This window comes from Danio rerio, chromosome 8 (genome assembly GCF_052040795.2).
Source record: "Danio rerio strain M-AB ecotype USA chromosome 8, GRCz13ab, whole genome shotgun sequence".
Taxonomy (NCBI): Eukaryota; Metazoa; Chordata; class Actinopteri; order Cypriniformes; family Danionidae; genus Danio; species Danio rerio.
The window spans coordinates 8,908,447-8,920,767 of NC_141028.1; the positions used below are offsets into that span (position 1 = coordinate 8,908,447).

The window sequence follows — 12,321 nt, forward strand, 5'->3', positions numbered from 1 at the left end:
ACAGGTAAACAAACAAACAAGCAAAAAAAAAAAAAACACTTACACTTTTGTTTCTCTAAAATAAAAAGACAACTCTGTCACTTTACCCACTCATGTCACTCCAAACCTGTATATTTTCTCCCTCCTACAGAAGTCATTTTCGCTAGGTCAAAAAAGCTTAGTTATCTCTGAAACATAGTCTCCAGTAATATAAAAGAGCGACCTCTGGGTAATAAAAATGTCCTCTACATTGTGTGACGGGTGTGAGAATGAAAAAAGCGCAAACATTAAGGCAGTTAAGACAGCAGATCATAACTGTATGACACATTTGTCCATAGCACAGTCCTGACATGAAACATCAACTGTCTGCGGCTGTGATCCAGCACTCAGGAATTACAACTTTGTATTTTCAGATTCCTCCCATAAACACACCCTCACACTCTCATATCACAAGACGGCGAGGTTATTTCAGTCTCATATGACCTGCTAAAAAGACTCCATGCAGTGGATCACATTTCCTTTTGCGTATGGGTGTGTCTGTGTGTGAAATTACACCTACATCACATCACACACACAAACAACAGCTCAACAACAGTGTATTGACAGCAATAAGGGTGCTGTTGGTATGAATGAATGTTATGAATTTTCACAGTTCAAATGACTCTGGCAAGATGTCAGACAAGGGTTATAAACCTTCCGGCTGTGTGTTTTGACACATTAGAGGGTCACATGAGGTGCTGACAAGTCGTCACCTTGGAATTATAAGGTTCTATCTGTGTTCTGAATGATTTTGTGATATTGAGCTTTAAAGTTTTTGCATATTTTTAAATAAAAAGTCTTAAAATGTAAATAAATTATAAAAAAACACCCATAATGTAAATAAGTTATCATTTAATAAGAATATGTCAATAACTAAGGTTTGACAAAAATGTCAGATAGAACCTTATAACTCTAAGGTGACAAAGTGGGTGTATTACAGTTAAGGTTGCACGGTTAACCGGTACTATGGTAGTATCGCGATACTATAGTTCCCAAATACTGGCGGTGCCACTGTAGTTTGTAAATGGTAGTATCATCATAAACGGTTTATCTACAGTAGATAGTGTTGCATGTGGAAAAGTCACTAAAATCGTCACCCGTTTGTACAGCAAAAGATCTTTTTATTTGAATAGTCTGTGGAGTCCTTAAAGGTTGCAAAACTGTAGAATTTGCGCCATTTATGGTAGCCTATTGCATGTTTTCTAACACCAGTTCAACCGCACATCTAAATCAGTTTATTTCTGTTCCTGTTAATATGATTTAGTAGCTACAACAAACGCGACAATCTCTTTACAAGAACGACTCACAAAGTGAAATTTTGAATTACTTTGGATTGTTACCTAATTAGACTGAAAAAAAAAATAGATGAAAAGCCCAAAAGAGCAACAGGAAACTTTGAAACAATTTTTGAGCATTTCATGTAGCCTATCCATGCGTTCACACCGAAAGCAGCGAGAGCATCAAAGGTCGCTCTGGCGCCCTGGCGACTACACTGTCTGTCTTCAGCTCCGGCTGCGCGAGCGTCAATATTCGTTAAATTGATCTCGTATTTAAAGGGGCCGTTGCAGCATATCATATCAGTTACATTCCTGCATAAAAACACACTTTGTAGGGTGAAAATGTTGCTCACTTATTATCAAATTCATTTAACTACGGAAGATCAAGTTGCATGTGGTGTGGCTTTGCTTAATTATCCAGTCTGTCCATATGTTTGAAGTATCCTGAAGCAGCAGTACTGTTTTGAATTGTCGCATGATATTCCTATTTTTTTAAAGAAAAAAAAAAATATAACTTATAACATTAATACACATCAGTAACTCGCCAGTAACTTTTTAAATTATGTTCCTGTAACAAAAGCATTGCAAATAATTGGAAATCCGGCGACTGCAATAATTAAACCCTTGGGAATAACTGTGGTTCGAATCTAAGTTCACAGTATTGTGCTCTCTGGACTCCTCTCAAGCGGTGGACTTCTACATTCTGATTGCTTGTTGCCAAACCGTGTCGTATTCAATTAATTAAATTCAATTCAGCTTTATTTGTATAGCGCTTTTACAATGTAGATTGCGTCAAAGCACCTTTACATAAATGGTCATAGTAACTGGATCAGTGCAGTTCAGTTTGTAGTGTTTAAGTTCAGTTCAGTTTAGCTCAGTTCAGTGTGGTTTAAAATCATTACTAAGAGTCCAAACCCTGAAGAGCAAATTCATCGACGCGCAGCTCTACCAATCCCAAACCATGCAAGCTGGAGGCAATAGCGGAGAGGGAAAAAAAACTTCACCGATATAGGAGAGTGAAGAAAAAAAACCTTGAGAGAAACCAGACTCAGTTCAGCACTACCATTTTAATTTCTCCGCTGGCCAAAAGTCTTGAGCAGAGCTGCAGTCTCAGCGGCGGAGGCTGGAAGCTAGCCTCAGCGAAGACTCGTCAGTCCCTAGAGCGTCACTGGAATCAGTCTCATACTCTCCACTCCCCCATGACCACCAGCGCAGCAGCTCAGGATACGGCCTGGTCCCGGATATGGAGACCTTGGGATCATCTCGTCGCTGGTCTTGGATCCAATCAGTGACCAATCAGTGAGGACCTCGGGATGAGTATCCCTAGGTGGAAATGAAGAATAAAGAGAATAATTAGCGTTGCTGCTGTTCAGAGTGTATATAAACAAGATGCAGAAACTTGTGTGGAAACCCGCTAAGTGTATGCTTTACTAAACAGATAGGTCTTTAATCTAGTTTTGAACTGGGAGAGTGTGTCTGAGCCTCGGACGTTATCAGGAAGGCTATTCCAGAGTGTAGGAGCCATAAACAAGAAGGCTCGACCTCCTTTACTCGATTTTTCTATTCTAGGTACTACCAGAAGCCCTGAGTTTTGAGATCTTAAAGAGCGAGTTGGATTGTAGCGAGACAGAAGGTTGGTTAGATAAACAGGAGCTAGAATATTTAGAGCTTTATAGGTGAGGAGTAATATTTTAAATTCAATACGAAACTTAACAGGCAGCCAGTGTAAGGAGGATAAAATTGGGGTGATATGATTATAACTTTTTGCTACTTTGACTCTCTCGCTGCTTTCGGTGTGAACGTACGGTAATTTTGTTAGAAAAATGCTCTTTTGTAACAAATTTCATTCGATATAATTTGCATCTTTATTTTAATGTATTTTTGTTGGTCAGTTACCTACAAAATAAACAAAAAGAATTAATCTATTTTAGGTGAACTGGGGTGCTAATAATACTTTTTGGCCTTAAGGAAATTATGAATTAAATTCAAGTAGGCCTATTATAACATAAAATATAGTATTTCTGCCAATTTTTAAAATAATTTGAGTAGTGAATTACAGTATCGCAATACTACTTGGTATCGTGATACTTCAGCTAGTATCGTAAGATGACATTTGTTATTGAAATAACACCACAGGTAGTTGGTAGATTTGTGTTAAAAAAAAGGCCTGCTGCTACACCTGGAAAAAATCCTAGAGGTTATACTTTTTTACTACTTATGCACTAATGAATCTAAAGTAACACTAATTGACTTGTAGTTAAATCTCATGTGTGTGTTTTTTGTCCCTCAGTTTGTAGAAGTGGAGGGTCAGATCACCTCGCTGGTGGACCTGTACCCGTCCCTCCTAAGGAAGGGATACCGGAGAGAAATCTTCATCGCTGTGATCTGCGTCATCAGTTACCTGCTGGGACTCACCATGGTCACTAAAGTAAGAGAAGAGCATGTTTACAGGATTGATTTCAGTGGCGCGCCGGCATCTGGATGCTGAATATCACTGTGTTTGTTTCTGTTAGGGTGGCATGTACGTCTTCCAGCTGTTTGACTACTACGCCGCCAGCGGTGTGTGCCTTCTCTGGGTTGCATTCTTTGAATGTGTTGCAGTAGCCTGGGTTTACGGTAAGTACACACTATAGATATATACACTAGATATCGCATAGGGACCCTGAGCATGCATCAATAGCGCCGCCACATTGATACAGTGCTCCCAGGACAAATGTCATTCAACCACACTAGTCAAGACAAGTTTATTACGTGAAGTAGTAACGAGCAAACAAAGAAAACAAAGCACAAAGGCAGAACATTTCATAGGTAAGATTTAGTTTTTTACATTTTGTATGTTCTGAAATTTGTGCTAAACAGGTAGCGTTATCGATGATAATACAGTCACTTACTGCATTCACCATAAGGCAAAGTAGCACCAACTCGCACTAAACACTCGGCTTATGCTAGTTTTGTTGAATAATATCAGCAAACAATGCTAAAGAAATATGACAACGAGATGCTCCAGTGCCAGAAATTTGTATTATTGTTGGCTAATGAAGGAGTCGTTTATAACGGAGATTCATTCACAAACGAATCGCTCCCTCCGTCAGTATGAGAAGTTGAAGCAGAAGAGGAGCTGTGTTTCAGGACATGATTAGATCAAATTTAACAGGGAGGGTGAATAGTACATTTCTGTACACACAAACACAAGCTTTTTGTCAGGAATGCCCGTGCGGTCACTGATCCATCAATGTAGAAAAGTGATGTAAAATTATAATTTTCGTAATTTAAAAAAATAATTAGCATGCTAACATCCAGGAAAACTCCCGATCATAGATATATGTGTATATCTCTGGCTTTGGATGGCCACAGTCCTCCACTGTACCTTGGTCCCGCATTCATTTCAAAGGAGCGCTACCCTGTTCCAAAATGGCGGCTCTATTGACACATTCCTTCTAATAGACAACAACAGGATAGGCGACATCTAATGTATATATCTATGAGTACATACTAGTAGATCTGTATTAAATAAATATCAATAAATCTATTCACTCATTCATTTTAATCCGGATTAGTCTTTGGTTTATCAGTGGAATGAACCACCAATAACTGTTTTAACTATGTAAATATGTTTTACGCTCTTCCAGCTGCAACCCTCACATTCTCTCTCACACACACACACACACACACACACACACACACACACACACACACACACACACACACACACACACACACACACACACACACACACACACACAACAGCCAATTTAGTGCTAACCACTGAGCCACCGTGTCACCCTCACTAAATATATTCATTCATTCATTTTCCTTCGGCTTAGTCTTTTTATTCATCAGGAGTCGCCACAGCAGAATGAACCACCAACTTATCGAGCATATGTTTTACACAGCGGATGCCCTTCCAGCTGCAACCCAGTACTAGGAAACATCCATACACACTCATTCACACACATACACTACAAGCAATTTAGCTTATTCAATTCTCCTATAGCGCATGTGTTTGGACTGTGGGGGAAAGCGAAGCACTCGGAGGAAGCCCACGCCAACACGAGGAGAACATGCAAACTCCACACAGAAATGCCAACTGAATCAGGACTCAAACAAGCTACTTTCTTGCTGTGAGGTGACAGTGGTAACCACTGAGCCACCGTGCCACCTAGTAAAGTGGGGTTTTCAGCATACTGAGCACGTGTAGCGTCATGCATCTTTGCAGTAAGCTCACTGAGGTTACTCAATCAACAGACTAACAAGGTTTGCAGAGATTAATCTTATATAATCTTATTTAGTCTTATATAATTACATCAGTCCTCTGGGCTTATTTCAGATTTCTTTTCTGTGTCCTAAGTGTGCCCCACAGGAAATCAGCATACTTTTCCTCAGGCTTTAAGTGCTGAATGTTGAGGAAATAAATGCAGATTCCTGTGTTTATATGCACTGTAACTGATAAGGAAAAGAGAAATGCTGAGTTCATTTTGATTGTACAGTTGAAGGCACAGTTATTAGACCTCCTGGATTATTAGCCCCCCGTGTATATTTTATTTTTCTAATTTCTGTTTAACAGAGAGAAGATTTGTTCAGCACATTTCTACACATAATAATTTTGCTCATTTCTAATAACTGATTTCTTTTATCTTTGCTATGATGACAGTAATAATATTTGCAGGGTTCTTACACCTTTTCCAACTACAAATTCCAGCACTTTTCAAGCACTTTCAACGTACATTTGTATGCTTTTCCAGCACCTAATAACCACGGTTAATAATGTTTATATATATATATATATATATATATATATATATATATATATATATATATTGTATGTACTTTTTCACATTCAAATCAACTGTGCTATTTAAAAAACTAAAAATTGTTGAGAACTTTAGATTTATTGGAGATGTTTTGGATTTATTGGGATAGTTTACCCAAAAATGATTAAAAAATACATACAAAATGCTTTTAAGTTTGGTCTCTTTCTACGTAAAGTTGATATCTCAAGAAATGAGCTCACAGTCAGATTTTGTTTGGGTGTCGTTCATGACATTTCATGTGCATTGCTATTTTTTTCTATTGTCGTTTCAGGTTTAAAAATAGGTCTATAAAAATCTGACTTACAAAATGTAGTTGTCTTAAGCCCCTTTTACACAGTGATACCGGTAAATATCCGGAAAATTTACGGAACGACTTTACCGGTATATACAAAAAAGCGCTGTTCACACAGGCGAGGACGTTACGGAAATTTTCCGGAAAAGAGCATTCACACATCCATTCCAAAATACGGGTAAATTCTGACATCATTCACCACAAATGAGCTTTAAACGGCTGCGCTTGTATTTGTAAACATTTGACTAAATTACAAACTCTGTGGATGATCAATATTGTGAACAACTTTCACAGGATCATATTCGCATGTCGAGATGTTCATAATATGTGCGTGTGCTGCCGCTCACAGGCTGTTTCATAGGCGCACGCAAAGCTTGAAGGTAAACAAACAACGGCTTATCTTAAGCATCTCATCGATGATTATTTGCACAGTTGGCATTAAGAAGAACATATAAAGGTTATCTGACTAACTTCTAGCAGCTAAATGTGTCTGGATAAATATTCAAAGGTTTTTATTCTCACAAACCGCGCGGACGCAAATGCGTCTGACTGTTGTGATTGGCTAAAGCAGAAGTCTTACATCAGCACGTTCTAGACGTGCACGGGCTTATTACGGCAATCTTCCTTCTGCGTTCACACAGCACAGCATTCCGGCAAATTGCCGGTAATGTTACAACTTCTCTTTCCGGAAAATAGCCAGTGACAGCCTGTGACACAGTTTTAGGGAAATATTATCCCGCATCCGCTGGCCTGTCTTTTTCCAGACACATTTAGCTGCTAGAAGTTAGTCAGATCACGTTTATATGTTCTTCTTAATGCCAACTGTGCAAATAATCATCGATGAGATGCTTATGATAAGCCGTTGTTTGTTTACCTTCAAGCTTTGCGTGCGCCTATGAGCGCCTGCACACGCACATATTATGAACATCTCGACATGCGAAAGTGATCCTGCGAAAGTTGTTCACAATATTGATCAGCCACAGAGTTTGTAATTTAGTCAAATGTTTACAAATACAAGCGCAGCCGTTTAAAGCTCATTTGTGGTGAATGATGTCAGAATTTATCAGTATTTTGGAATGGATGTGTGAATGCTCTTTTCCGGAAAATTTCCGTAACGTCCTCGCCTGTGTGAACAGCGCTTTTTTCAATATACCGGTAAAGTCTTTCTGGAAATTTTCCAGAAATTTACCGGTATCACTGTGTGAAAGGGCAATCTTCCTTCTGCGTTCACACAGCACAGCATTCCGGCAAATTGCCGGTAATGTTACAACTTCTCTTTCCGGAAAATAGCCAGAACGAATTTACCGGTATTTTCAAAAAGGACCTGTTCACACATACAACCTTTCCGGAAAATTGCCGGCAATTTTCCGGAAAGGTCTGTATGTGTGAAAGGGGCTTTAAATTTCAGATGTTCAATAATCAAGTTAAGAAATACAAATTCAAAACATTTCTAATAGGATATAATCAGTATTATTAACTTACAATTGTTAATAATTCAATTTAACACAATTCAAATTCAAATTGTTTCGGCATTTATTAGCTCCATAAATGCACGCATGCGATGAACATTTTGCAATGAAAACTGGTCGCACGACAACAATTTATCCACTCGCACAAATGCTCCCAAATATATTTGGGATCACATATTATATATGTAGGTCACATATACAAAATTAAAACATATATATTGAGGTCACATAGACAAAATTGTGCACATATGCAACTAAAACAGTCACAATTTCAAGCCCTGCAAATTCAAGCTGGTTCAAGCACTTCGTCCAAAATCCAAGCACTTTTCTAACCTTGAAAACACTATATTAAAAATCAAGCATTTTCCAGGATTTCCAGCACCCGTAAGAACCCTGTATTTGAATAGATTTTTTCAAGACACTTTTATACAGCTTAAAGGTGCAGTAGGTGATCTGCCAAAATGCTAGCATTAGCATTATAGCCTAGAAATTTTGCGACCCTCCCCTGCTGTCCAAAGTCACGCCTCCTTAAGTCATGAACACGCGAACGCGCATTGATTAAATATAGCACTAGATCATGTCATTCACCAGTTAGAAAACTCTATGGAGACACACACTTTATCAAGCGTAGTTGTTGACAGGCCAGCGGATGCGGGATAATATTTCCCTAAAACTGTGTCACAGGCTGTCACTGTCTAAAAAGGAATGAATGTGTGAATATTAACCAAACTTCTCCTCAGTAAAGCTGGTCAGGCGGAAGAGCACATTTACTGATGTTTTGTTATTAAACTAAATACAAACTAGATCAGAAAAAATGAGTGCTAAAAACAGAAATACCCTGTCATCTTTTTACATTACACTTACTTTTTACTGCAATAATTAAACCCTTGGGAATAACTGTGGTTTACTTTACCAAGACAACCAGTGACTTTTGATTTTCAATTGTGCTCGCTGATCCTCGCACATCGCTTGTTTTCAGCTCCTTTTACACTTGAACAACTAAACGAATGCTCAGGTCTATTTAACCGACTATATTATCGATGCTGTAAAAGCTACTCCATGAACTTGAAAACAGCCAATCTTCTGCAGGATATTTTCGGTGGCTGAACAACACTTCCATGCATATAAACCCATTCATAAACAAGAACACAGTCTACATCAGCTTTGCATGGCTAAAACAGTTTTAACACACACCTGTCTAAAAGAAATACTTCAGCCGTAGTGTCACCCTTCAGATCGTTGTTTTGAACTGCATAACATCATTTTCCTCCAGCGTTCAATAGTAGATTCAATATTGATTCAGGATTTAGAAAAGTTTTGATGCTGCATTTTAGGCAGAAGCCATTTCAGAAATAATCTTTCTTTTCATTCATACAAGGTCACGCTGGTCTTTCAGAAAGAAGTTCAGGTTGATGCAGAGTTTGTAAGATGAACTCTCAATAGCCCCTTTCACACATACAGACCTTTCCGGAAAATTGCCGGCAATTTTCCGGAAAGCTTGTATGTGTGAACAGGTCCTTTTTGAAAATACCCGTAAATTCGTTCTGGCTATTTTCCGGAAAAAGAAGTTGTAACATTACCGGCAATTTGCCGGAATGCTGCGCTGTGTGAATGCAGAAGGAAGATTACCGTAATAAGCGCGTGCACGTCTAGAACGTGCTGACGTGAGACGTCTGCTTTAGCCAATCACAACAGTCAGACGCATTTACGTCCGCGCGGTTTGTGAGGATAAAAGCCTTTGAATATTTTTCCAGACACATTTAGCTGCTAGAAGTTAGTCAGATCACGTTTATATGTTCTTCTTAATGCCAACTGTGCAAATAATCATCGATGAGATGCTTATGATAAGCCGTTGTTTGTTTACCTTCAAGCTTTGCGTGCGCCTATGAGCGCCTGCACACGCACATATTATGAACATCTCGACATGCGAAAGTGATCCTGCGAAAGTTGTTCACAATATTGATCAGCCACAGAGTTTGTAATTTAGTCAAATGTTTACAAATACAAGCGCAGCCGTTTAAAGCTCATTTGTGGTGAATGATGTCAGAATTTATCAGTATTTTGGAATGGATGTGTGAATGCTCTTTTCCGGAAAATTTCCGTAACGTCCTCGCCTGTGTGAACAGCGCTTTTTTCAATATACCGGTAAAGTCTTTCTGGAAATTTTCCAGAAATTTACCGGTATCACTGTGTGAAAGGGGCTTATGTCTCGCGTAAAAGACGTGTGAATAAAGCAGCGTTTTCATTCAATGATTCAAAGAGAACAAATTCGTCACTTTCTAATTACAGTAACTGGCACCAAATATCAAAAGTAAAAATGGAATTTATTGAGGTAGGAGAAGCTGCGTCAATATTTTCTTTATTTAATAAATGAGTTGCGCGTCAGAAGACAATCCTGACACACAATGAACACGTGGGGGCGTTTGGAGGCATGAGACTCGGAGCACAGATGCTCTTGACTATTCTGGAGGTAATTGAAAATATAATAACACTAATACTGAAACGGTTGAAGCGTTTTAGAATGACCAAAACAACATTTCAGATGCTTTACAATGTGCTCAGCCTGCTGGTTTATCCATTCACACACATTTTCATTACATGATCTCATTCATTCATTCATTTTCTTGTCGGCTTAGTCCCTTTATTAATCCGGGGTCGCCACAGCGGAATGAACCACCAACTTATCCAGCAAGTTTTTACACAGCAGATGCCCTTCCAGCCGCAACCCATCTCTGGGAAACATTCACACACACATTCACACACACACTCATACACTACGGACAATTTAGCCTACCCAATTCACCTGTACCGCATGTCTTTGGACTGTGGGGGAAACCAGAGCACCCGGAGGAAACCCACACGAAGGCAGGGAGAACATGCAAACTCCACACAGAAACGCCAGTTGAGCCAAGGTTCGAACCAGCGACCTTCTTGCTGTGAGGCGACAGAACTAACTACTGCGCCACTGCCTCGCCATTACATAATCTCTTGATATACAAAGTCACATGACCGCTTTTAATGCGCATATGGACTCTGTTCGGTAAAAGTGTTTCCATCATAGTTTATGCGCATTTTTCTTATCGAATAAAAAGTTTATCCCACTCAGTTATGTGCATGTTTTTAATGCATTTTTTAAAATTGATGCGCATCTTGGCGTTTCGTTCAACCATTTTTTTATGCGCATATCCAAAATGCACATAAAAATTGGTTGATGAAAACACAACTATTTTATAACAGCAGTTTGCTCTGTAGACGATTGAAAAATTATTCCTTAGGGGGGCTAGTAGTATTGAACTTAATATGTGTTTAAGAAATGAAAAACTGCTTTTACTTTAGCCGAAATAAAACATATAAGACTTTCTCCAGGAGAAAAAAATATTATTGGAAATACTGTGAAAAATTTCTTGCTCTTTTAAACATAATTTGGGAAATATTTGAAGAAAAAAAAAAACACTCACAGGAGGGCTAATCATTTTGACTTTAACTGTATGTGTGCATTTTTAGGGGCTGATAATTTCTACGATGCTATAGAGGACATGATCGGCTACAGACCCAACAGCTGGATGAAATGGAGCTGGATGCTGATCACCCCCGTCCTTTGTGTGGTAAGTGTGTGTGTGTGCTTGAGAAATTAACCAGCCTGTGTGTCAACTATATAAGGAGATCACCTCACCTTTCTCTTTCAGGGTTGTTTTGTCTTTTCATTGGTGAAATACAAGCCGCTGACTTATAACAAGCTTTACAAGTATCCTGATTGGTCCATTGGCTTGGGTTGGGCTCTTGCTCTGGCTTCAATGATTTGCATCCCGATGATGGTCGTCATCAAAATCATCCAATCAGATGGCTCCCTGATTGAGGTGAGAAGGAGATACATTGCAGATAAAACATAACAGGTTGTTTTGATATATAATGTCATAATAGTTATAAATGAAACTCTGTGTGTGTGTGTGTGTGTGTGTGTGTATATATATATATATATATATATATATATATATATATATATATATATATATATATAAAATTTTATTTAATTTGGAGTCATATTTATAGTTTCATTCTCATTTTAAATGAAATATAACAAGTTTTTTCATTTATATTTTAACTCAATTTGACATTTTCTTTAATTTGTTCAAGAATTTGATCATTTAATGAAAACATGCAGACTTTTCTACTTTTCAAACTTATTAATAATGTTGTTAATATAATAATGAATTATGTTCTTATTTTTGTATGTTTTATTGTTTTTTAGATTAACAAAAATCTGACATGTCTACTTTATAATGCTTTAAAATGGTTTGAGTATTTTAATAAAAACATTTTTTAGATACAATGTAAGTGATTTTCACATTACATCTTAATCGAAATACATTTTTAAATGGGTTTATAATGTCCATGATTTAAATTTAGGGCCATAAAATAAAACAAAATAAAATAAAATAGTTTAAAACCGACAT

The 12,321-nt window shown here is 38.0% G+C and overlaps 1 protein-coding gene across 3 annotated transcripts in view; it reads left to right on the top strand.

Moving 5' to 3' along the window:
• slc6a6a (solute carrier family 6 member 6a) overlaps window positions 1-12,321 on the top strand; it is a 56,479-nt gene that overhangs the window by 40,219 nt on the left and 3,939 nt on the right. For all 3 annotated transcript variants that reach the window (XM_087263436.1, XM_087263437.1, NM_001126386.1), the window contains 4 exon segments: window positions 3,586-3,723; window positions 3,809-3,911; window positions 11,372-11,472; window positions 11,554-11,724. In XM_087263436.1, coding sequence (XP_087119562.1) covers window positions 3,586-3,723; window positions 3,809-3,911; window positions 11,372-11,472; window positions 11,554-11,724 — 513 coding nt within the window.